This window comes from Pristis pectinata, chromosome 15 (assembly GCF_009764475.1).
Source record: "Pristis pectinata isolate sPriPec2 chromosome 15, sPriPec2.1.pri, whole genome shotgun sequence".
NCBI lineage: Eukaryota > Metazoa > Chordata > Chondrichthyes > Rhinopristiformes > Pristidae > Pristis > Pristis pectinata.
In genome coordinates, this window is record NC_067419.1 from 36,873,472 (window position 1) to 36,899,142 (window position 25,671).

At 40.2% G+C, this 25,671-nt stretch overlaps 1 protein-coding gene across 12 annotated transcripts in view; it reads left to right on the forward strand.

Moving 5' to 3' along the window:
* tmem117 (transmembrane protein 117) overlaps nt 1-25,671 on the forward strand; it is a 244,938-nt gene that overhangs the window by 83,507 nt on the left and 135,760 nt on the right. For 10 of the 12 annotated variants that reach the window (XM_052030128.1, XM_052030137.1, XM_052030134.1 and 7 more), the window contains one exon: nt 815-947. The exons of the other annotated variants lie outside the window; for them this stretch is intronic. In XM_052030128.1, coding sequence (XP_051886088.1) covers nt 815-947 — 133 coding nt within the window. The remainder of the gene's footprint in view (nt 1-814; nt 948-25,671) is intronic. 12 annotated transcript variants of the gene reach the window in all.

Genomic DNA, 25,671 nt, shown 5'->3' on the forward strand with positions numbered 1-25,671 from the left:
GGACTTGGATGTCAAGATCCCTCTATAGTTAATGCTATCATTGTATACTTTCTCCTTTCATTTGACCTCCCAAAGTGCAACACTTCATTCTTGATGAGATTAAACTCCATCTGCCACTTCTCTGCCCATATCTGTAACTGATCTATATCCCTCTGTATTCTCTGATAGTCCCTCACACTGTCCACAACTCCACCAATCTTAGTGTAATCAGCAAACTTGATGTACACGGACGCATTTAAAAATAGTGTCAGCAGTAAACTGTTAAAAGATATCAGGGCAGTGGTGGGGGTGTGTCCTTGCGTTCCACATCTGAGGCCAGGTCACCCCACATGCCACATGACTCCTCACAGAGAGGCCACAAAATGGTGGCCTCTAGTATAATGGATCTCGTGGCAACAGCAGGTAAGTGTTGTCATGGGGTTAGTGTGGGGGCAGAGTGCAGGTGGTGAGGTAGGATCGAGCACACTTTGGCCCATAATGGGGCCTGAAGGCCTGTCAGGGTGATTGAAAGATTTGACCTGTCAAAGCTCATCCATCAATATATTGTCCCTTCTGTTCGAGGGTTGACTAAATATCAAACAACCTTATGTTCTGGGGCTCTCTTCAGTACTTCTTAAAATTCACTTTTATTTAATACCCAGTTTTGTCTTTTTTTTGAGCTGCTTTGTATCATAATGATATTAGCGATGGAAAGGATTCATGAAAGACCATTTTTAAAGAAAAAATTGAGGCAGATCACCATGGTGTATGTATGAAGGAGTAACTTTATCAGACTGAAGTGAAGTAAGTTTGCCTTAAATTTTTCTTGCACCAGGTCAGTTACTTCGTCTAAAGATGTTCCGAAAAGATCACGGCTCCTGGATGGTGATGTTTTTTTCCGCTATTCTCTTCCTGTTCATCTTCTCTCATATTTACAACCTGTGCCTCTTAATCGCTGGAAATATGAGGTAAGTTTGGCAGTTTTATATCTGATTCACTCATCCACGGTGAACTCAATCCAGCTTCAATGTTGGATTAGCACTAAACAGAACACCTCCTCAGCAGCAGGGAGATCCTCATTGGTAGAAATCTGTACTTAGCTTGGGACAATAACACCTTTTATGGGGGAATTAAATTAGATATTGGGTTAAAAGCAGCTGCAGCGATATGAAACAGAAGAGAAAAAAATCCACGCTGCAAGCAGCTACCTGTTTGCATCTTACATTTCAATTTTCTACTTGTATCTTTAACCTGAATATTGGTTTTCTCTACAAGAAAGAAACAGATATAGATATTGCAGTTCTTTTCCTTGTATGTGGGAATATGTTCTGATCTGAGCTAAATGTCTTTATCTATTTTGTTGATCTATGAAAGGGCTTCATAAGGGAGTTTGTGTAGTTTTGCTATTTCTCAGTTCGAGGAGCACCAATAATAGTGCTTCGTAATTTGGGGTTTGCAGTCACAACTGTGCTGTGGCTTGACTCTAATTTTAATACAATGGAGAACCTTGCTGTTCGTTTTTCCTTGCCACTGCAAACTCCCACTGAGTCACAAAGTGTAATTTGACAGCTAAACAGTGACAACTTTCAGTTTGTATTAGATGGGCTTTGCTGCTGATGTTGATTAAAATCAACCTATGCTACTGAATAAATTTGGTTTTAAAGCAGCTAATTACTTAGATTTTGCAGCCTAATTTTCTGCTTTTTGAAAAAAAAATTCATAAAGCAGCTACCCAGGACAGTGATGAATGATTTCTGGCACATATTGTACTGCATTGCAGGATTATTGAACCATCTTCAGTGACTCTGACCACGGATATAACTCAACTAGGTGCCCTCCTGCTCATTGGAATAAACCAATCCCATCAGAATAAAATGGCTTTAATAATGATACTGATCTTACTTTGATGAATGTTTATATTTTACGGGAAATAGAAAACTATTGATTCACAATTGTTATCAAGATGTCACTCAGCTGGGCAGATTATCTAATTTTCCCTCTCTTGTTGTTGATCAGGAAATCAGCACTGCAGTTCCTTTGGCTAATGTTATTGCTTGGTGTCAGTCAAATTTATTTTTCAATTAATTTTGCTACATTTAAGTGGCATGGCAGCTGAAACTAAACTAAAAGGGTGTAGGAATTGGACAGGAACAGAAAACGGGGGCAAAAAATGCTGCTCTGCAACAAAGTTATAAAATACAAACAATATAACCACCATTGGCCAGTGCAAGCGAGTTATCAGAAATGAAAGAACTTCCAGTATTTCTTGTCTAGAATCATAAATTGTAAAAGCATGAGCCCATTTGGTCTTTCATGTTTGGGCTGGTTCTTTGAAATAACTATTCAATAAATTTCCGCCTCAACAGCCTATTCTTTCTGAATGGTCCTCCATTCCTTTCCAATTATTCCATTCTCTTATGATTTTAACCTGAAATGTTTAAAAAAAAGACTTGCATTTCTATTACACTTTTCATTACATCTGTATTTCCCAAGGCATTTCCAGCCAGTGAAGAGTTCTTGAAGTGTAGTCACTGTTATTTAAAGTAAGGTAGCATTCAGCCTTTTAAGCCGAAACAGTGGAGAGAAAAATAACTTGTTTGATGTTTCAGAGTATTTGACTGTATCAGCCAATAAGTTGATAAGGCAGTGTGTACGATTCAAGCAAACAGTCTACTATATAAAAAAACAAGATCAATTTACTCAGTGAAATGACTGTTTAAAGTGTGGGAAAAAAACCAAAAGAACTATAGCAACCATCCCAATAAAAGCAGGTAATTCCTCAGAAAATGGCAGTGAATGGAAGAGAGTTATATTTAATTCTGTACATCAAATTCATCTTACTCACTCACAGCAGTTTTGACATCAAGCTTGATTGGCAAGGGAAAAACCCAACCATCTCTACTGCACCTGTGATAGCATTTAAATGTCTTCTCTTCTATATAACTGAAACATGATGTGGACCAAACTCAAGCCTGAGTACTCACTTCCATACCTGACCTGAACCAAGCCTGAGCCATTTGCAGTAAAGCAGAAAAAAATGCTGCTATTGATCAATGACAAGGGACACATGCAGTGTACTAAGTAAACCATTAATGTACTTAGCTAAGCCAGCATGGCACAGCCTAACCTGACATATTTTGTCAGAATATGTATCCATAATCAGGTCTATTTGGGCTGGGTAGCCAGGTTCTAATAGTGTTTTCATTGTATGCAGCCTTAACAGTTCAGCTTGAAAACCTTCTTACAAAACTGCTTAGTAACTAACTCAAAAGCAAAAAAACTGCAGATACTGGCAAAATGAAATAAAAATGGAATATGCTGGAAACACACAACTGATTGACCAGCATCTGTGGATAGAAAAACAGAGTTAATATTTTACATGCTGTAAAGTACTGTCCTGTTTGGACTTAGATCTTTGAACAAAGAGTAGGTTCATCTCTCATCAAAGGAGTGTGCTAATTGCAAAGTCCCCGTTTCTTTGCTGCAGGAAAACAGGCCCAGAGATAAGTGTTTATCACTTGCTTAGATTTAGTGCAGTATGCACATTGCATTCCAGTTTACTTTGTTTCTTTTAAATAAGAAGAAAATCCTTGCATTTATCTCGTATCTTTCATTATCTCAGAAAATTCCAAATACTTCACAACAAATGAAGCACTTTTCAAGTGTATGGGATTGTAACAGTCTATGTTGCATGAACTAACAGACTGAAATTAAATAATGCCCTTTTACATTATGAACTATTCTAATAATGGACTTTTCCTAATTCTAATGGAAAGTCATCATCCTGAAACACTAACTCTATTACTCTTTCCACAGATGCTAATTGACTTACTGAGTGGTTCCAGCATCTTTTTGCTTTTATCTTTCCAGCATCTGCAGTATTTTTAAATCTTTGATTACTGTTGAATTCACTGCCCCTCCTTTTCCAGGAGTCCACATATTGATGAAGCTCTGCTCTCTGACAGGATTTCCATTTGTACCCTTTACCATGTTCGCCCTTAATGATTTTGTTTCCCTTCTTGGTTTTGATGAGGTGTTGCCAAGACTCATTTTCACAGCCACATCCCTTTCCAATGTAATTGTCATTTTCTACCACATCAGCCATAGAAATTCAATAATCTTCAACATGATATCATTACCAGATGTGTTTTCCCTTCCCTTTCAGGATTCCGAAGGGATCATCCCCGTCCCTGGTTCACTCTCTTATCTCCACCAACATCTACTCCCCTTCACATAGTACTTTCAGGAACAACCGTAGGAGATGCAACATCTGCACTTTTACCTCTTCCCTTCCCACCTTCCAGGAGCCTAAACACTTCATTCAGGTGAAGCAGCAATTTACTTGCACTACTTCTAATTCACTGTACAGCATTCAGTTTTCACAAAATGGTCGTCCTTATGTCGGAGAAAACAAATGCAGATTGGGTCACTGCAATGCAGCCCAGTTCTGTTCCATCTGCAACGTGACTCTGACCTCCTGGTTACCGCTCCCTTTAATTCCTCATCCCCATCCTACTCTGATCTCTCTGTCTCTGGCCTTTCTATCAACCCCACAGAACAACATTTCATCTTTCCACGAGGCATGTTAAAACCCTCAGGTTTCAACACTGAACTGAACAATTTCAGATAAACCACCTTTCCAGCCTGTATCAGAATTTGCCAGTTCTAATACAAACTTTTTATTTTTCTCCCTCTATAGATGCTGCCTGACCTGCTGAGCATTTCTATCATTCTCTTTTATTTCAGTTTTGTATCTCAGTTCCATTATCTTTTTTTCTTTCTATTTTCTCCTAATCTTGTTCTGTTCACATCCACACCTGACAGCTGTGATTACCAGACATTCACCACCCTCTTTCAGTCAGCACCAACGGCTTTTGTCATTCAGTCTCCTTTGGGCCTCACCTCATCACAGACATTCACTTTATTTTCTCCACCCCTCCTCCTCCTTTGCGATTTTTATCCTTTTTTCATTTCTGATGAAAGGTCGTCTGTTTCTCTCTCCACAGAGATGCCACCTGATCTGTTGAATGTTTTCAACATTTTCTGTTCTAATTTCGGATGTCTAGGATGGAGTCATTGAGAGATACAGAACAAAGAATCCCTTTGACCCACTGAGTCCACGTTGACCATCAACCACCCATTTACACTAATCCTACATTAATCCCTATTTTTAAATTCTCTCCACATTCTTATCAACATTTCCTCGATTCCACCACTCACCTACACACTAGGAACAATTTACAGTGGTCAGTGAACCTACAAACCTGCACATTTTTGGGATGTGGGAGGAAACTGGAGCACCCAGAAGAAACCCATGTTATCAGAATCAGAATTATTATCACTGACTTATATAACGTGAAATTTGTTATTTTGTGGCAGCAGTACAGTGCAAAGACCTAAAATTACTATAAATTACAAGACTAAATAAGCAGTGCAAAAAAAAAGGTACAGTGAGGTCGTGTTCATTCACCATTCAGAAATCTGATGGCGGAGGGCAAGAAGCTGTTCCTGAATCGTTGAGTGTGGGTCTTCAGGCTCCTGTACCACCTCCCCGATGGTAGTAACGAGAAGAGGGCATGTCCCGGATGGTGAGGGACCTTAGTGTTGGATGCCGCTTTTTTGAGGCACAGCCTCTTGAAGATGCCCTTAATGGTGGGGAGGGTTGTGCCCGCACAGACAGTACCTGAGGTCAGGATTGAACGTGGGTCTCTGGTGCTGCCAAGCGGTGGTTCTTCTAGCTGTGCCATTGTTCCATCCCTATTTTTTTAAAAAATGCAGACACATCTGTAATGTTTTTACTCTTTGAAATAATCTCCAGATACTTTTAAACATGGTATTTATGGAAAGATGAATATTGGTCCTAAGGACTGAAAAAACTGTATTATCACCCTTTGAGATATTTTAGTCCACTTGGACTTCCACTTAACATATCATTTTAAAAGCTTTCATAACTATAGAGTCATAGAGTCCAGCAGCATGGAGACAAGCCATTCAGCCCACAATATTTATGCTGAGCAGTGGGCATCCATCTATATCAGTCTCATCTTCCAGCACTTGGCCCTTCGCCTTCTATGCCTATGTGATTTCAATGGTCATTTAGACACTTCTCGAATTCTGTCAGTGACTTTGTTTCCATCACTCTCTCAGGCAGTGTATTCCAGGTACTCACCTCTCTCTGGGTGAAAAAGGTTCCCTTCAGATCCCGGCTAAATCAATGTCCTCTACTTTTATTTACCTCTAACATGGGAATTAGTTTCCTGCAGTCTATTCTATCTATACCCCTCATAACATCAATTATTTTCCCCTCTTATTGCCTCTGCTCCAAAGAAAACAGACCTAGCCTCTCCTGTCTCTCCTCATAACTGAAACCCGTCATCCCAGGCAACATCCTGGTGAATCTCCTCTACATCCTCTCCAGCGCTATCACATCTTTTCTAAAGAGTGGTGACCAGACTGTATGAAGGTGAGGTCTGACCAATGTTTAGTAAAGTTGGATCATAATTTCCTAGCTCTTGTTTCAATGCCCCAACCAATGAAGACCAGCATCCCATATGCCTTCTAAACTACATTATCTACCTGTGCTGTTACCTTTAATGATCCTGTACACCAAGGTCCCTCTGTTCCTCAATACTCCCTAGGACCCTACCATGTTATATTTCCTAGCCGCATTAGTATTCCCAAAAGGTATCACCTCACATTTATCAGGATTAAACTGTATCTGCCATTTCTCAGCCCATTTCACCAACACATTGATATTACACTTCAGCCTAAGACCACCCTCCACACTATCACCAACTCCACCAATCTTCGTGTCATCTGTGAACTTATTGATTATGCCTTCTACATCTACATCGAATCATTCAAATGCCAATAGCAAGGGTCCTAGCACTGATCCCTGTGGAACACCATTGGTTATAGACATCCATTCACAAAAACAGCACCCTATTATCAATTTAAAGCCAATTTTGATTCCATTTTACCAAGTTCCCTAAATCCCATGGGCCCTAACCTTTCGGACCAGTTTCCCATGTGGGTCCTTGCCGAAGCCCTCATCAATATACTTTGTTACCTCTTCAAGAAATTCAGTCAAACAGGATCTGCCCTTGACAAAGCCATGCTGGCTATTTCTGATTAGATACTCCCTTTCCAAGTGTTCTTTAATCTTCCTCCTCAGAATTTTTGCATTAAACTCCCTACTACAGGTATTAGCCTCACAGGTCTATAATGATCATGCTTTTCCCTGCAGGCCTTCTTGCAAAGGGGGACCACATTTACTGTCCTCCATTCATCTGGTACCTTGCTTGTGGCAAGTAAAGGCTTAAAAATCTCAGCCAGAGCCCCAGCAATCTTCTTCCTTGCCTGCCATAGCAACCTGGGATAAATCTCATCTGGCGCTGGGGATGTATCCACCTTTCAGCCTGTGAAGGCATTGAGTAGAATCACAGAGTTATAGAGCAATACAGCATGGATACAGGCCCTTTGGCCCAACCAGTCCATTGCCAACCATGGTGCCCTTGCAGCTGGTCCCAATTTCCTGTGTTTAGCCCATATCCCTCTATGACCAGCCCCTCTATGTACCTATCCAAGTGCTTCTTAAATGATACTATTGTACCTGCCTCAACCACTTCCTCTGGCAGTTCATTCCATATACTCACCACCCTCTCTGTGAAAAAGTGGCCCCTCAGGTCCTGTTTAAACCTATGTCCCCTAGTTTTGGACTCCCCTACCCTGGGGAAAAGACTGTTATCATCCACATTATCTATGCCTCTCATAATTTTAAACACTTCTATAAGGTTGCCCCTCATTCTCGTACATTCCAAGTAATAAAGATCTAGCCTGGCCAAACTCACTCAATAACTCAGGCCCTTTAGTCCTGGCAGCATCCTCATAAATCTTTTCTGCACTGTTTCCAGTTTAACCACATCCTTCCTTTAACAGGGTGACCAAAACTGTGCACAGTACCTCATCTTTATTTATGGAGACCTGGACTAGACTTTTACCTACCCCTTCACCAAATTCTCCTACTGCAAAGTACATTTCCTTTGTGAATACTGATGAAAAGTATTTATTGAGGACCTCACCTATACATTGTCTCCACATATGGATTCCCCGTTGTCCCGAATTAACCCTGCTCTTTCCCTGGTTATACTTATGGAACGCCTTTGAATTTACCTTAATCCTGTCGGATTGTGATTTTTTCATAATTCTCCTTCGCCTTCCTAATTTCTTTTTTAAGTGCCTCCCTACACTTTATATACTTATGATGGGCCTCCCCCGTCTTTTGTCCTTTATACCTGCCGTATGTTTCAATTTTTCTTCTTATCCAACTGTCGATATCCCTCAACATCCAGGGTTCCCTGTACTTGTTACCTCTGGCCTTTACCATTACTGGGACCTGTTGGCCCTGAACTCTCACTATTTCTCCTTTGAATATTTCCCACTGTGCAGATGTAGACCTACCTGCAGCAGATCCTTGCTAGGGTATGTTTGCCCAATCCTGTCTTATTTTAATGAAATTTACCTTCCCTAATTTACATGCTCAGGCTACTTAATTTTCAAAAGTTTGTGCTGAAAATTTGAAGTAAATCTATGTAGAAGGTATTTGTTTTACTGAGGAGAAATGAAACAGGAATTGTGGTGAAAATGGTCTTAAATTTAATGCAATGGTCCTCCATGTACTTTTTACCTTTGCTTCCCCATCATTGTGCACAGCATGCAGTTTCAAACAACATCACTAGATGGCAGTGAAACATCTGGTTTAACATTCTGTTTGCTATTGTTTGTGAACTGATCCTCACCATGCAAGAAGACCTAGAAGAAGTTGTAGATTTTTTTTATTCATCCTTTTCAAGTTTCAATGACCATTTGTTGGCTAAAGTGGAGCTTCTGTTTTATTATGTGGTAATGCTTTCCAATCTTTGAAAAGGGAGGTTTTGAGGTGAGGGTGGTGTTGCTTTCAACCATTTTACTTCCCCAGTTTCCAAATTCCAAATTTCAAGGCCCGAATGCATATTTACTAAATTATTATTATTTCCTAAAAATTCTTCTATTTGACAATCATCCGCTTCTGATGAGAAGGTCATTAACTAAGTGATAAAAGCTAATTTGAAGGAATTTTTTTGCTATTGGGCAATTTTTACTTATTTTGGTGTAGGTGTCTTGAGGATAATGAACAGAATAATGCACCCACTGAGGACCTAAGCTCTGGAATTCCCTCCCTAAACTTCTATGAACTGGTTTGCATTGATCCTTTCCTGTAAAAAGCAAAGGCAATGGATATATGTAGTGGGACATACTGGTTTTCAAAACAAAAATATTTGCATTTATTTACTCTCTAATATATTTCAGCATTTCTAGGGGGTTTAGGATTTACTCCAGTTCAGTGCTCTGGAAGTATGTTTAAATTTATATACATATTTGGAACATTGTATACAGTTTGGTTGTCATTTAAAGGATAATTGTTGTATTGAGATGATTCAGAAAAGATGGTGTCATTGGATCCTTCCACAGCTGCCCTGACTTTTCAGCCTTGCATCCTCCTTTTATCCACTGCACTTAAAATTCTTCTGCATTGTGCCATTCTCCCCCCTTGCCTTAACTTTAAATTTGATGTCTGGTGTATAGACCATGTTTAAAACCAGCTTCCATCTGCTTAGGACTTAAGCTTTGCAATTCCTTCCATAAACATCTCTGCCTCTCTTTCTTCCTTCATGCTTCTTAAAACCTACCATTATGATCAAGTTTTGGTCATTTTCCTAAATATACTTCCCTTGGCCCCACATTTTGTTAATGTTTTATCTTCATTAAAGATGCTATATCAATGGAAATTGTGGTTTTTGTCCCTGGATTTGGAGTTTTTTTCCTGAAGGCATCTGGCATGCTTGCCTTCATAGGTCAGAGCATAGAATATAAAAATTGGGATGTTATTAACACTGGGTTAGACCGCACTTGGAGTATTATGTGCAGTTCTAAAAGGAGGATGTGATTGTGCAAGAGAGAATGCAGAGAAGATTCACCAGGATGTTGCCCAGATTGGTGGACTTTAGTTATGGGGAGAGATTAGATAGACCAGGCTTATTTTCCCTGGAGCAGAGGAGGCTGAGTGGTGACCAGAAAGAGGTATACAAAATTATAAGATGCATAGATAGGGTAGCCGGCATCGTTTTCTGAAAATCAATGGAACAAGACGTAAAGAGTAAAAGGAATGGTGTATTTTTTCAAAACAAGATTCATACCACCTCAGGAGTCTTTTTCTTTTTTGTTGTTGAAGTATTGCTTCAATTCCTTCAGTACACCTTTAGGATTTTGAAAGGATCGAATGGTGATGTGTAGAATAAAATTGGTATCCTAATCAGAACAGACTAACATTTCTGGCAATCACCTCAATTTTAAGTGTTAATCTTTGTTCAAAGACTTGCCATTCCATGGTCCACTGCCCTGTCCTACCGGATTCCTTCTTCTTCAGCCCTTTACCTCTTCTATCTATCACCTCTCAGCTTGTAATAAGCTGAGAGGTGATACATCTTCCACCCCCCCACCTCACCTACCTACCTTCCCCCTCTCACCTGGACTCTCCTATCACCTGAACTCACTGGCACGGTAGCGTAGCGGTTAGCGTGACGCTATTACAGTGCCAGCGATCGGGGTTTGATTCCCGTCGCTGTCTGTAAGGAGTTTGTATGTTCTCCCGTGTCTGCGTGGGTTTCCTCTAGGTGCTCCGCTTTCCTCCCACATTGCAAAGACGTACGGGTAGGTTAATTTAGGTGTAAAATGGATGGCGCGGACTTGTTGGGCTGGAAGGGCCTGCTACCACGCTGTAAATAAAATTAAAATTTTTTTAAAAATAATTAAATTAATTAATCACCTGCCTGCATGTGCTCCTCCCACTCCCCCCCTTTCCAGTCCTGATGAAGGGTCTTGGCCCGAAACATCAACTGTTTATTTCCCTCCTTAGCTGCTACCTGACCTACTGAGTTCCTCCAGCACTTTTTTTGTATTGCTCCAGATTCCAGCATCTGCAGAATTTCTTGTGTCTACATAAGTAAAACTGCTGTTCTGGTCAAATCTGACCAAGCTAAGCTTCTGCCTTTGAGCAGTGTCTGAATATCCATTAAAACCAGATTACTGCCCCATTAAAAATTAAGTGTTCCACATGTTTAATGCTGGGTTTCCAGGTTTTTTTTTTGTTAGTTGTACATTGTAACATTTCTTCCTAGTGATATTAGTGTAGTATTGAAAACAGATATTTCTAAATTCTGATTCTTTAAATGAGACACAAAGGGATATAAGTGGTGTAAGATAGATGGAAGCTGTTTGCTTTTGATATATCTTCACCCTATTGCAGCATTGTGACATCTGCATTAAGAACATCCTCAATTCTCTGGTGAGCTGACCAGTAAGATCGTGAAAATAGCAGAACCATGGCCTGCAGATAATAATTATGGTTTGTTTGGCCACTTGCTCTTGTTGATGTACCACTCCTTGATTCTTCTGTATTTTTGTTGCCTAAGGTCACTATTTTAATGAGCTTCTTTGTCCTTTAAAAATACAATACAATTCTGATGTGGGAAGCTTGGAACACAATATGATTAATGATAGATTCAAATGCAGATTTGTGCTCTACATTTGATGTATATGGGAATCAGACAATCTATTTTCATTTAGGACTATTAATGATAATAGGAAAGGAGGCACTATGCCACCTCTGTGTGGATTGCATTTGAACCCAGGTCCACAAGATGAAAGGACAATGTTTAAATTCACTAGAGCATTTTTGTCTTCCCATGGTTTGTGTTAACAACACGGATGGATTGCAACATGGAAGGGTCACAACACTGACCACAACCTGAGGCAACTTTCACCATCACTGTGAAATGGTTATTTATGGGACACAAAGACAGTGATACAATTAGTGCAGGTTTACTTTAAAGCCACATACAGCTTTGTGGCTGCTCATATTTTAAAACTGTTACCAAGGTCTTTGTTCCCCTCACCTCCCTGTCTCAATGAAAAATGATTCTGTACACCATATGCATAGAATAAATCAAATATGGATTCCTTCTTTGGCAGAAGATGGGGCTTTCTCCCAGAAAAATTAAGTTGTTGCATTTTTATTGGATCTAGGGGAGTGCCTTTCTAGTACATCTACTTTACATTATGAAAATTTCTATGGAATACAAACATTTTTCTAAATGCAATCTTATTGGGGATTAAAGAGGAATTTCCTTTCCTCTTGAGACTAAAACCCATCAACACCATTTCTAGCTGTACATATTACTTTGATTAGAAATCCCATTTCCAACATCTCTAAGTGCCTTCATCTGCATAAATCATTCACTAATTAACCACTGTTATTTAATTAGGGTCATCCCGTTGTCGACCAGTCATTAATCACACCTAATTTAGAGTAGGATTCCTATTCAAGGATTTTTTTTTGCCTGATTCTTTTTGAGAATCACTTCGCACAGCCTGTCACAGCTGCACCTTGCTTCTGTGTTCTGCCTTTGTGTGGTTATTATAGTCAAGTGTAACAATGCAGGCTAACAGATGACTAGGGTCATCAGTATTGAACCAGGAATAGGCTCAGACGGTTAATTGGGCTTCAAGCAAAAATGAAGGGGTTGTGTTTATCGTACTGATGCTGAAGAACAACTTAAGCAGCTGCATTAATTTTTTTTACCGGTCCTGTTTTGTCTCTAATTACTTGCATCCCTTTAGGTTTGTGCAAGGTGCTTTTGTGGGTGGCAAATGGCTCAAGTCTGTTTCCTAGTGAGTATTAATTGATGGGAATAGAAGCAATGCAAACTTAAAAAGGTGGCATATAGAATAAATGCATTGATGATTGCTTTTCAGGAATATTAATTCAATTGAGATATTCTCTAGACCCAATTTCTAGTATGCAGATTGAAATGTAAAAGATAGGAAATTGTAACTCGATACCTTTCTACCTCTGCAGTTTTGTATCCTCCATTTTAAAATAAACCTCTACCCAACTTTCCAACCTTGATCTGAACACATTTCCTTAGGTCAATATTTATCTCCCATAGGCCTGCTTGTGAAATATCTTTTGTGATACGTAGCCCATGGAAATGCAAGTTGTTATTAAGAGTCATTCCTTTTGAGCAGCTGGTGGGTGATGTGTCTGTTAAGTCTTCAGCTGCTGTTCAATACTTGTAATTTGTACTGATGAAGGTGAATTTTCATTTCCCACAGAAATCCAATTTTTTTGTAGCAACCATGATATGTTTATGTTTTGAATGAATTGCCAAAAATATCCAAGTACAAATTGGTTATAAAGGCCAGCGAGTTTTGCTTCTATGCTCATTATTGCCTGGCTGTAAATGATAGGAAATCAAAAGGCAGGATGACGATCAGTGAAGTGGAAAGGTCAAATCCAGAAATTCGTTTCATAAAACCAACTCTAATTTCTTTCACTGACCTCTGTGGGTAGGAATTTGTCCAATGCCATTTTTTTTTCTGATTAAAACAGCAGATTCGGATTTGTTCATTGTTATGTACGCCAGGGTGCAATGAAATTCCTTGCTCATGTGAAGCTTACAGAGTAAACGGGATGCATGGTAATAATAAATACAGTGATGAGTGCAAAAATAACAGAATGGTGCAAAGTATTGTAGAGGTAGTGCAAAAAGAAATGGTAAAGTGACAATAACAGTAGAGGTATAATTAAGGGTTTGAGAACGTGACAGCACCACCAGGAAGGGGATCTGAAAGAGGTGATTGGTTCAGAGGTCTGAAAGTAGTGTGGAAGAAGCTGATTGTCTGATCATCTGGGTTTTCTAGCTCCTGCATCATCTCCTAGAAGGTAGAAGAGAGAAAAGGAAATGGCTAGGATGGCAGGCATCCTTGATGTTGCTTGTGAAAATTGCATAAAGAGCAAGAACCTTAAACATGGGGTTGATAAGACAGTGTTGTTGGGTTTGTCTGTCTAACGCTGCACTGAAAATTAACATTGTCAGTATCAGGGTAGCAATAATATTGATGCATTGGAAATCCTCTCAGTTGTTGCAATGTAACCACAGAACGTGCAATTTTTATAGGCACTTCTTAAAGAGACATACCATTATAAAAACATCAATCTTCCAGCTAGTTCAGGAGCATTGCCAATGAATGAATAGGGGCTGCATTGTTGGGGGTGGGGTAGGACGGTGCTGCCATGGGGTTAAAGCAACTTGGATCTGCTGGTGACCAGGGAGGTTTCGGTAAGGATATAGTGCAGTCTACAAATGACTGGAATTTGGGGAAACCTGAAACATAGCAAATGCTTGTGCTTGAGCTGGTGAGCTGGAGGAAAAACAAGTGAAATCTCCTGGCCTTCAATATAGAGTTTGGCTGACATCCCTAATGCAACAGTGAGCAACAAACTATGAGAAGTGGCAGAGATCAACAGCAGCAACCTTGAATGATCCTGACACCAGGAAATTGAGAATGACTGTGGCTCTGGCCTCCAGAGTCATGGCATATGTGAAAGAAAAGAAATAAAACAGTGGATACTGGAACCTGAAGCAATATGAGGCACATGTGAGGTTGAACTTGAAGGTGTGTGAGGTCAGAAATTTTAGTGAGGACAAAGCATGCAGCTTGAGTGTTTGCCCTTTAAATAGCAGGGGTTTTAAGGAAAATGGGGTTGTTCTATGTGTGAAAAGGTGGTGTTATTTTCAGATTGAAGATCACACTGCAAATGAATTTTTCACTGCAAAATAAGTGTAAGAGATAGTGAAACTTCCAGCAAAATATGAAGGTGCAACTTCCCAAAAACGTCCAAGGTGTCGGATTCGGTTATCTTCGAATCCACAGGTTCTTTCAGGAGTCCAGGAATGAGTTGAAAACAACTTGGTGCTTCACAAGGTTTTATTGGAAAAGTTTAAAACAAAGAAACAGTCACAGAGCACATGGCACCAGCTTTGATGAACTGAGACAAAGGGAACAAAAGGAAGCTCAGGCCAGGGGGGAGGAAGAGCAAGGGAGAGATTAACAAAAACTGACACCTTTTATATCCTCCTTAGCTAACAATAGTCCAATCAGGAAACCTATTAGATACTTGTGGCCAAACCAACCAATGAAAAAACCACATATTCACCTGATGGACGAACCAATAAGCTAGTAAGCGGCCATTCCTTGTGCAGCCACTTGAGGTTTAAACACTATACATGTTAAAAATACTAATTAAAACAGTCGAATCCAACAAAGGCATCCAAGAATATGCACAAAACTGGTCAATTCAGGGTTAACCCAGTTTTCCACAGCACAGCATAACACTAACGTTTCTGTTTAAAGTTCCTTCCCAGTCCTGATGAAGGTCTCCGACCTGAGACATTAACTCTTTCTCTTCCCACAGATGCAGCCAGACCTGCTGATTATTTCCAGCAGAGTTTCATCTACATACATTGAAGTTGGATAAGGAATTTCAAAACTTATTAACAGAGATGAAAAAGACAGCAATCTATTTTTTAGACATGGTGTATAATTTGGAGGAGAACCCAGAGGTGGCGGCATTCCCATGTACCTGCTGCTCGTCCTTCTTGCTGGCCGAGGTCACATTGTCAGAGTAGCCTGGGTGAGCATCTGCAGTGCATTTTGTAGATGGTGGAAGGAGTGAATGTTAAGGATAGTGGATGGGGTGTTGGTTGTGGAGACTGCTTTGTTGCAGATGATGTGAAGCCTTTTTATTGTTGTGGGCCTACACTCATCAGGCAGGGGTGAGAAGGCATTCATGCTGCTGACTTGTGCCTTGTAGATGGTGGAAAGTCATTGGGGGAATCAGGAGGTAAAGAATACTCAGCCTCTGATCAGCTCTTGTAGCCACAATATTTATGTGGTTGATCCAATTGAATTTGATAAGATAAGAGAAGATATCTTTATTAGTCACGTGTACATCGAAACACACAGTGAAATGCATCTTTTGCATGGAGTATTCTGGGGGCAGCCCGCAAGTTTCGCCACACTTCTGGTGCCAAGATAGTGTGCTCACAACTTCAATTTCTGGGCAATGGTGACCTTTGGGTGTTGATGGTATGGAGGCTTAATGCAGTTGGTACGAATTGTTGGTATTCATGGATAAATCACATCAAAGCATGAAGAGATGAGATGGATATTATTTCTTGCTATGATTATTTTTCATTGACAGTTATGTAAAAGCATGAGTTTGAAGTCCATCAAAAGATCAGTATTACTTCAGTCCTTCTCTGTGCTCAGCAGAGTTCATGAAACAAAGCACATATAAAAGTTGACAAAGTGCTTTAATCTTATGCCATCTGTGAAATTTACATTAGGAAATAAAAATTAAATCTTTGTAAGTCACTGGTTAGACCTAAGCTAAAGTATTGTGCTACTTCTGGGCACTACAGTTTGGGATGACTTAACTATGTCTATTACAAATGGCCCTTGTATTTACTCTGCAACTGATAAAGCTATATCCAACTTGTCGGTACCCAGCTGAACTCTGCAGTGGGCTGCACTCAGTTCCATTCCAACACCTTGTCCAATTGTGCTGGCAAACACTATTCTCTCATCCATCTGCTGTCACATGATGAGAAATCCAGCAAAGTGAGGAAAATACACAGCTCCTTCTCCACCTGGACCTCACCAATGTCCTTTGCCTTTGGTGGAAACCATGCAAGACCTCCTGGACCCATGCACTCAACCACCATCAAAGCAATTTCAACCCTGATAATCTTTGCATAACTGAATAAACCTCACGAGAAGTCACTGATGTCTGGCAGATAATTCAATTCAGAAGGTTCCCAACTTTGATCCACTATGTTTAGAGGGATGTGGGCCAAACACGGACAACTAGAATTGGAATTGGTTTATTATTGTCACTTGTACTGAGGTACAGTGAAAAACTTGTCTTGCATACCGTTGCTATAGATCAATTCATTACACAGTGCATTGAGGTAGTGCAAGGTAAAACAATACAGAATGCAGAATAAAGTGTAACAGTTACAGAGAAAGTGCAGTGCAGGTAGACAATAAGGTGCAAGGTCATAACGAGGTAGATTGTGAGGTCAAGAGTCCATCTTTAATGTACAAGAGGTCCATGTAAGAGTCTTATAACAGCAGGATAGAAGCTGTCCTTGAGCCTGGTGGTACGTGCTTTTGTATCTTCTGCCTGATGGGAGGGGGGAGAAGAGAGATTGTCCAGGGTGGGTGGGGTCTTTGATTATGTCGGCTGTTTTACCGAGGCAGTGAGAAGTATAGACAGAGTCCATGGAGGGGAGGCTGGTTTCCATGATGTGCTGAGCTGTGTCCACAACTCCCTGCACTTTCTTGCGGTCACGGGCAGAACAGTTGCCATACTAAGCCATGATGCATCCAGATAAGATGCTTTCTATGGTGCATCGATAAAAGTTGGTGTGCACCATAGAAATAAAAAATAAAAAATGGAATCACCTTAGATGGGCGCCTTGATTGGCATGGATGAGTTGGGCTGAAAGGCCTGTTTCCATGTATTACTCTTTGACCCCACCACTGTTGCCCTCATTAAAGACCTGTGTGTAAAATTCCAGTTGTTGCACTACAGTTACACCAGCCAAATGAAAAACAAGTCTTTGGGATAGATGCCTAAGCATTAAAAAGGATATAGAGGCATTTTACTAGAAATAGTACCTTGGATAATTCTGGGCGCCATCTGCTGTTGAAGTGAATTTTTGAGGGAGTGCAACACTGTTGGAGGTCTACTGTTGGAAATCAAGTGTTTCACGAGGTGCTTCAACCTTATCCGTTTAGGTGGTGGTAAAATAGTCCATTACGCTATAGTACAAAGAACAGGAGAGACTGTGTTCTATCTGCAATTTTCCTCCAGCTGACATCTGCAAACAGTTCGTGTGAGTTTACTGTGTACAATTTGGCTGTTGCATTAGGGCCAAATATGAAGTGGGGCAAGCAGGCATAGGCACCCCTAATAATCACCTAAAAAGTGCATGCACACTCGTTCACCATGTAAGACTAAGGGCACACATACCCTGCCAAAATCCAGCAAATTTGTAGTTCTCTACAAACTGCAGCTGTGTTTCTTGCATTACAACACTGACACCACGTCCAAAGTACATCATTGGCATTAAAGCACCATTGAATGTCCTGAAATCCTAAATGGCATGATGTACGTGCATTCTTCTGGAATCTTTCTTTTGGATCTTTGAGCCTGGGATGAGATGTAAGGCTGGGTGCCATGAGCAGTTTTTGGCCAGGATTCAACTGCTTTGTAGCAGTCTGCTTGGTGTGTGTGTTTATTGAGAGCCTGAAATCTCCCAGTTAAACAACGGTACAAGTAAGCAATGAGAAAGGTCTAAGATATTAAGACTGCAATTGATGTGTTACCACCCTTTGCTGCATGAGAAAGCGGGTAATTATCTATAACGCAGGAATTTAGTTATTCAAATTTGAGCAGAGATTGCAGTTAACAGTATATGGAGAGACACACAGATTAATGTGACATCAGGGTACTGCAGGACTGAAGTTGTTAATGTTTTGTTTCGTAGGCAGTTATATATTGTAGTGTGTGGAGGGACGATCACAGATAACGTTGTCATCTATAAATTGATTGTTTCAACTTTATCTTTTGCTCTCACCACATCTGGCACTGGAGTTATGCTAAACAGAAATAAATATTAATATCCTTGCATTTAATGTGGCATTAAGTGGGATCATGCAGCTGGCACCTCCTGGATGCTACACGCTCTTCACATAAACCTGTCATGAGTTATCCCTTTAGATATAGTTCTGGTAATGTGTGAAAAAAATTAACATATGCTGGAGAATATTATGGTCCTAGGTTGAAGCAGCACAACCAAAGAATTGAAATATTTCCTCATACTGCTTCATATCTTTGAAGAGCTTTAAGGAAAAGTGTAGAGTGCATCTTGATGAAATTGAAATTGGTGAATCCAGATTAGCATAATGGACGCTAGTTTTGACAGCTGAAGTGGAGATCGCAATAATATTAAATTTAACTACCACAGTTCTTGTATTTTTAATCAGCTTCAACTCAGGCATTTTGTGTGAAATATGTTTCCAGTGTGACGCTGCAAGCACATCTGGCTTCATATTTTATCGAAAGGGGTTTCCAGACTGCAGTTAATGGCTTGTTGTGTATTATGTAGCTTGTCTTTCCTGATGGATTTAAAATCTCTGGTGTAAACCTTCATTAAAAATACAGTAAAAATATTCAGCAGAAATTGCTACCAAGTGTGACACAAAATGCATTCCTTCTATAGGGGCCCATGGACAATATGTTGCTAATTGAGCAAGAGGATCAAGTTGGTCTTCAATTAAAGACTGTCTTTGGCCCAAGTTCGGTTGAGCAAGAGTGATTTTGAGATACAGGACTGGTTGACAAGCTTATAGCTCAAAGCAAATTGACAAGTGTTTACATGGCATATGAAATAAAATGAAGCCATTTACAATTATGAGTGATACCCTGTGGATCACCTATAACTTGCATGAAGATTGCCCTGGGTGTCAGTATAAAATTTTAAAACGAGAATGCCAATTGATCGAGGAAGTGGTTAAAGCTAGCTTTGTCCAAAGTTCTGAATTTCTGATAAAGGAACAAAACTATATACTGAATTTTTCTGTAACAACTGAACAAAGTTTACTAATAACATCTACTTAAGCATTTCCTTTCCCAGTATAATTCTCAATCCATATCATTTTTTAACCCCTAACCCCCTGTGATCTAATCTCATTGACCAACTACCTGTGTGGAACCTTATTGAAAGCCTCTGAAAATCCACAGGTTCCCCCTTATCTATTCTACTTGTCACATCCACAAAGAATTCCACTTCTGTTATAATTAGCATGTCTACATTGTTTAAAAGCAGCCCATCACACCAAAAGCACACTGTTCCACTGTTAGCAGCACTTTGCTTTGATGTTAGTATAATGAACTGCTAAACTATAAACTCAAGAATTCCAAGCACAGTGATATCACCCAGATGCACTGGTGGCATTAACCTTGCATGCACTTCGAGCAATTTTAACAGAATAAGTAGGTTGCCTTATTACTAATGCAGTACTTCTGCAATGTATTTCTATAGTGGAGGTTTTCTGGCATTAAATCTACAAATCTGGTTTGTCATGTGTAAGATTCTGTGCTTTCTTTCCCAGCACCATTTATGTCTGATTTAGTCAGGAACTCTGAAGGGAGGATGGATAGTAATTTACTCTGCAACTGGCACATAGGTAATGGCCAACCAGTCAGCAGTACTCCCTGCCCTCCTCTGTTCTTTGCAGATATGGACTACCAACAGTAGGCACTTTAAAGCCAGGAACAGGTACCATTGATACTCTCCACAAAATCTTGTAAATCCACCGGCAAGATAAGTGAACCAGTGTCAGCGGCTTCTCCCAAACCAATCTTCTCAGCTCTACTACTCAGTCAATTTCAATGGGTACTGATACCCACACAGTGAGTCGGACACTTACTGCCACATCTGTGGCTTATTCTGTAGATCCTGCTTAGGCCTCAGAACCTGCAGAGCTAGAGTGGAAGCAAGTCTTCCTCCCATCCCGAGGGATTGCTGAAGAAAAGGAATCTAAAGTCCAATTGCTAAGTTCATTTGGTTCACTCTCTGTGCAGGTCACTAGTTTTCCAAAATTTTTTCTGGGTCCTGTATGTGTATGATGTGCATATGAACAGAGGTTACTGAGCATACATAAGGGCATCAGAATGGGTGCAATACACATTTTGACAACACTTGGACAAATTCACTTGCACATCTTCAGCTAATGAGCTGTGTGGTCCACTCAGTCAAAAGCCAAATTCAGCAAGAGAGTTAAGGCTTAACTGCTTTATGTAAAGCAGACCAGCCTTACCTGGTTCACGGCCAGAGAGTGAGATCTGTTACCAGATGGGTTCAGCTTTCAGAATTTTTCTTTGTATTCTCTCCTTTTCTTCTCCCAGCACCATGTTTATCTCACCCAGTCCATGGTTGTATCATTGACCACCAACTCAGCTTGATTTTGTCTCCAGTCCCCATCATTACCACCTGACCAAGTCTCTGATCCCTATTGTTTTAATGATCCAGTCTCCTCACTCTGATGTCTTTAAATCCCCAACTCTTGGTCTGATCTGCACCCTGCCTTACCAACTCTTGACCCCAATGCTTCCTCCACCTTCCCCCCTACCCCCAATGAAATTTGTTGCCTTCTGCAAACTGCACCATTGCCTGAGGGCTCATTTGCTTCAGCATATTGGAGCAGGAGCCTATGCCCCCACCCTGCTGCACCCCCAAAAATGCATGCTTAATGTACGTTTTTGTCACTGAAGAGTTTCCAGCCCATAATTTTTAAGTTCAAATAGATTTTCTTATAGAGTTATACAGTACGCACACCTAGATTGGTTGCAGTTCCATCCAAAACAATTGTGTTCACCTCTTTTCTTTTGTCAAGTTGTACAGAAATTCAATTGGCTTTTTATATCATCATAAAATGTGCAAATGGTAGTTCTACATTTCACATATTCAGGGTGATTTACAGCACGGGGTTGGTGTTGACTTTGCATTGACATTAAACATGTATGGTGTAAGTCTGATGCGGAGGGCTCTTCTGACTTTAAAGGGAAGCACCACAATCTCTTTGCTCAGGGCAGTTTTACTGTTTTGATCTGGTGCCAACAACACCCTGATTCCAGATGGGCTGCAACAACTGCAGTGTTCTTAATAAGCCAAAACCTGTGGTGGATAGTTTGTAGTACATGGCTGCACCAAACCTTGATTAGGCCACAGTTTGAGCAGCGCATTCAGTTCTGGTTACCTTATATATAGGATATAGGGACACTGAAGAGGTTGCATGGCTAATATGCCAGTGATGATACCAGAAATGTGAGGGTATATGTATCAGAACAGATAAGAAGACTAGATATTTTTTTTCTTGTGAGAAAAGAAGGCCAAAGGGTGACCAAATAAATGCCTTTTAGATTAGGAAAGATTTTGAAGAGTGGATAGAGAGAGAATGTTTCCATTTGCGGGGAAGAGCATAACTTGAGGCCATTATTAATAGATGGTCACCAAGAAATCCAATAGGGAGTTCAGAAGGAACTCCTCTATCCAAAGAATGATGAGAATGTGGCACTCACACTGCAGACAGTAGTTGAGGTGAATAGTGTAGATGTATTTGAGTGCAAGATGGACAAGTGTATAAGGAAAGAAGCAATAGAATTCTGCTGATGAATTTAGATGAAGGAAGATGGGAGGAGGTTTGAGTGAAGCATAAAGGCAGGCACGTGCCATGGATCCTATGCAAAGGAATGAAATCAGCTGATCAAGATTTGTCTGCTATAGTTATTGTCCAATAAATCCTTGTTTGTTAGATAATTGCAAAGTTTCCAATGAGTTTTAAGTGTCAGACTTGGCCTGGTAATAATAGTTAACCTCTAAGCCACAATGTTGTGAGTTCAAGCCCCATAAGAGACCAGAGCACACCAACTGGGGTGATATTATTGCAAGGGACCTTGTGCACAATCGTGTGAATATTAAGAAACCAAAGACAATTTTCAGTTGGGTGAATGACAGTGTGGTTAAGGCCCTGGCTAACACTTATCCTCCAACCAGGTTTGTCAAGCCAAATGATCTGGGCACTGGTTAGCGTAATGCTACTACAGTGCCAGAGACCTGGGTTCAATTCCGGCCACTGTCTGTAAGGAGTCTGTACGTTCTCCCCATGTCTGCGTGGGTTTCCTCCGGGTGCTCCAGTTTTCTCCCACATTCCAAAGATGTACGGGTTAGGAAACTGTGGGCATGCTATGTTGGCGCCAGAAGTGTGGCGACACTTACGGGCTGCCCCAGAACACTCTACACAAAAAAGATGCATTTCACTGTGTGTTTCGATGTACATGTGACTAATAAAGACATCTTATCATATTGCTGGCTAGTGACCTGGCTTTGCACACATTGGGTCCCATCTTTTCCTACATTATAACATATACACTTCCAAAAGATTTGGTTGATTCTGAATGCTTTAGGACATCCCAAGAATATGAAAGACACTATTTAAATGAAAGTTATATTTTCCTTGGAACCCATTGTGTTAAAGACCAAAAGTAATTGTGTCAGAGAGCACTAGTAATTAGAGAGATAGACAAATCCAAATGGTATCTGGTGCAAACTGGAAAAGATTGCTAAAAAGATATGTAAACAAAGACTGTGAGAATGGCTAAAAAGTAAGCATTTTCCACTTGCTCAGCATCCCAAAGCTTCTGCTAAGAGCTGACTACATCTTTGAATATCAATAGGCAAGGACTTCTATTAAATGATTATTGGCTAAAGCAATATCAAAAACCTGTTGCTCACACAAAGTAATCTGGGCCTTGTGTATTGTATTTGAGCACAGCTCCACCACTGCTGCTATTTGCTCTTCCCCATCAATCCTGTTGTTTTAATGATGCTGAATTATGATTAATCTCTGATGTTGCCAGCCATTCTTATCTGCTACAGTCATTAGGTGCTGATGCACAATGACAGGGTCTTCACAGAATAGCTGGCTGGTGATGAAAAATGATGCAGGATCTCACAGAACATTCATTTCTTTCAGAAGGTAAATTGCAAAAAAATTCCCCATCCTCCATATAATACCATTCTTTGAAAGTGAGTAATGTTCTACCTCTTCTGCAAAGAAATGAAGAATGCTTCTTGAAGAATGGTTTTGCAGGAAATTATGAGATAGTTCATATCAGCCTGGTTTTATAGTGCAGATTGTAACCGGCAACTCTGCCAGACACTGGGTGTACTGCTATTGTCTCTTATACAAATAATTCTGAGAAAGAATAGAATGCACCTGCAAAAGTCTTTGATGTATTGTTTCACGATGCACATTTCCTGATTGCTATAGACCACATCTAATTGAAGGATTCACAATGTTTACCTTTGAGTTGTTCACCTACAGTCAAAATTGTCTGTCCATAATGCCTAATAACACAAGTCATGCACTTTATTTTATTCCCTTTTTAAGAGAGTGTAGGGAAGGGAAAGATTGGAAAGAAATTTATTTTTATCATTTATCACTCATACATGGTTCTTGAAATAGAACAATGGGTTTAACCTTTTTCCGTAGACTACTTGCAGTCCCAAGGGCCTTTTTACACATGCCATATTAGATGATTCTTCCATGTTTGAAGAAGTTTTGGCCTTAGAGTTTTGGAAAGTGATTGTTTCAGCGCTGTTGCATATGATAAGGCCCCTCCATCACCATCCACCTCCTTCTCCTTCCTCCATCTCTCTCACTTTTTCCAGTGCAACAAACCTCCCAGATATCTACACACCTCCTATTCTCCTGACTTTAACTGCTCCACCTTTATTTTAGTTGCCATGGTGATAAGCTCAAGAATTCTTTCCCTAAAATTCTCCTGCTCTCTACCTGTGGTTTACTCTGCAAAAATCCATTTGCCTGTTGCCTGATTTGATGTTAGCTTAATTAATACCATTCCCAGCAACCTAGGTTAAGTGCAGTTTTTACTGCTGTGATATTCATTAAGTGCTACTGCAAAAAGCTTTTCCTATATTACAAATCATTTAAATATTGAAATTAAGATTCAGCACACCGGTGACACTAACATGGCTATTAGTGGCTGGAAAAAAAAGTACAGATTTCACACACAGAGGATGTGACCATTCTTCCCAGGTACTTGAACTCTGAGCAAGCTTTTCTCACAGTATTGTGGGGCAGCAGTCCATTCACGGCTATTTTATCTGGTTGCAGAAAGATAATTTCATAAAAGCTATCTCACTGACAAAGCAAAAATACTAAACATATTGTAAACTTGGATCAATTTTTTGAGGGCTTGTGTTTTTTCTCATCCATATTCCACTGATCTACCAAAACGTGCAAAGTGGACTATGGTTTGACACCCTCACTTAATACTACCAAGTGTAAAATTTAGAATAAAGACAAACCAAACACTACAATAATTATAAATAACAGTTGGAATACTGAAGATCTATTTTGTATTCATGTCTGAAAATGCTGAAAGTTATCTATACTAAATGTCACAACACATTAAAAGCAAAATGTAAAGTGGAGAAGCATGCCTGGTGCTCATCCCTCTGAGGATACATGAAGTGATTTAAGGGGAACTCAGAACCTGAATGTCAGTTTTGCAGAGATGCTGGCACTTTCCTCCCGAGGATTAGGGTGAATGATATTTAGGAGATAGGATCACGTGAGGAGCTGCTGGAAAAGCAGCAAACACTTGACCTCCACCTTTGAACTCCATGCATCAATGTACATCACCAGCTGAATAATCTGCTTCTTCATAATAAGTGGAGCACCACAGAAACTAATAATAAAGTGATTAATGGGAGGATACCAGCTGTCAATAAGGGGGGGGGGGGTTGGGGAGATGACGGAGAGAGAGGGATGAAGAAGCATAATTCCTCTGAGACAGCCATTAACACAGCTAAGCCACTGTGGGTCAGTTTTGATTCTTGGCTTTTTCTGGTGAAGTCTAGAACTGGCACCCCATGAAATTGTGAAGTAGGCTTAACAGTTAAAACAATTACTTCCAGGCTGCCATGTATCTGTCAGTGACAGCTAATCTGTATAATGCAAAGAGACCTTGCTCAGGTATTCATCCTGCCACCAGCTGGTACCCTCCAAGATGAATCTTCATCTGATGCCCTCCAGGAGTCATACTGACAGGCTCCTAGGGAGATAATGGATGTGGAGACAGCTCACATTTTC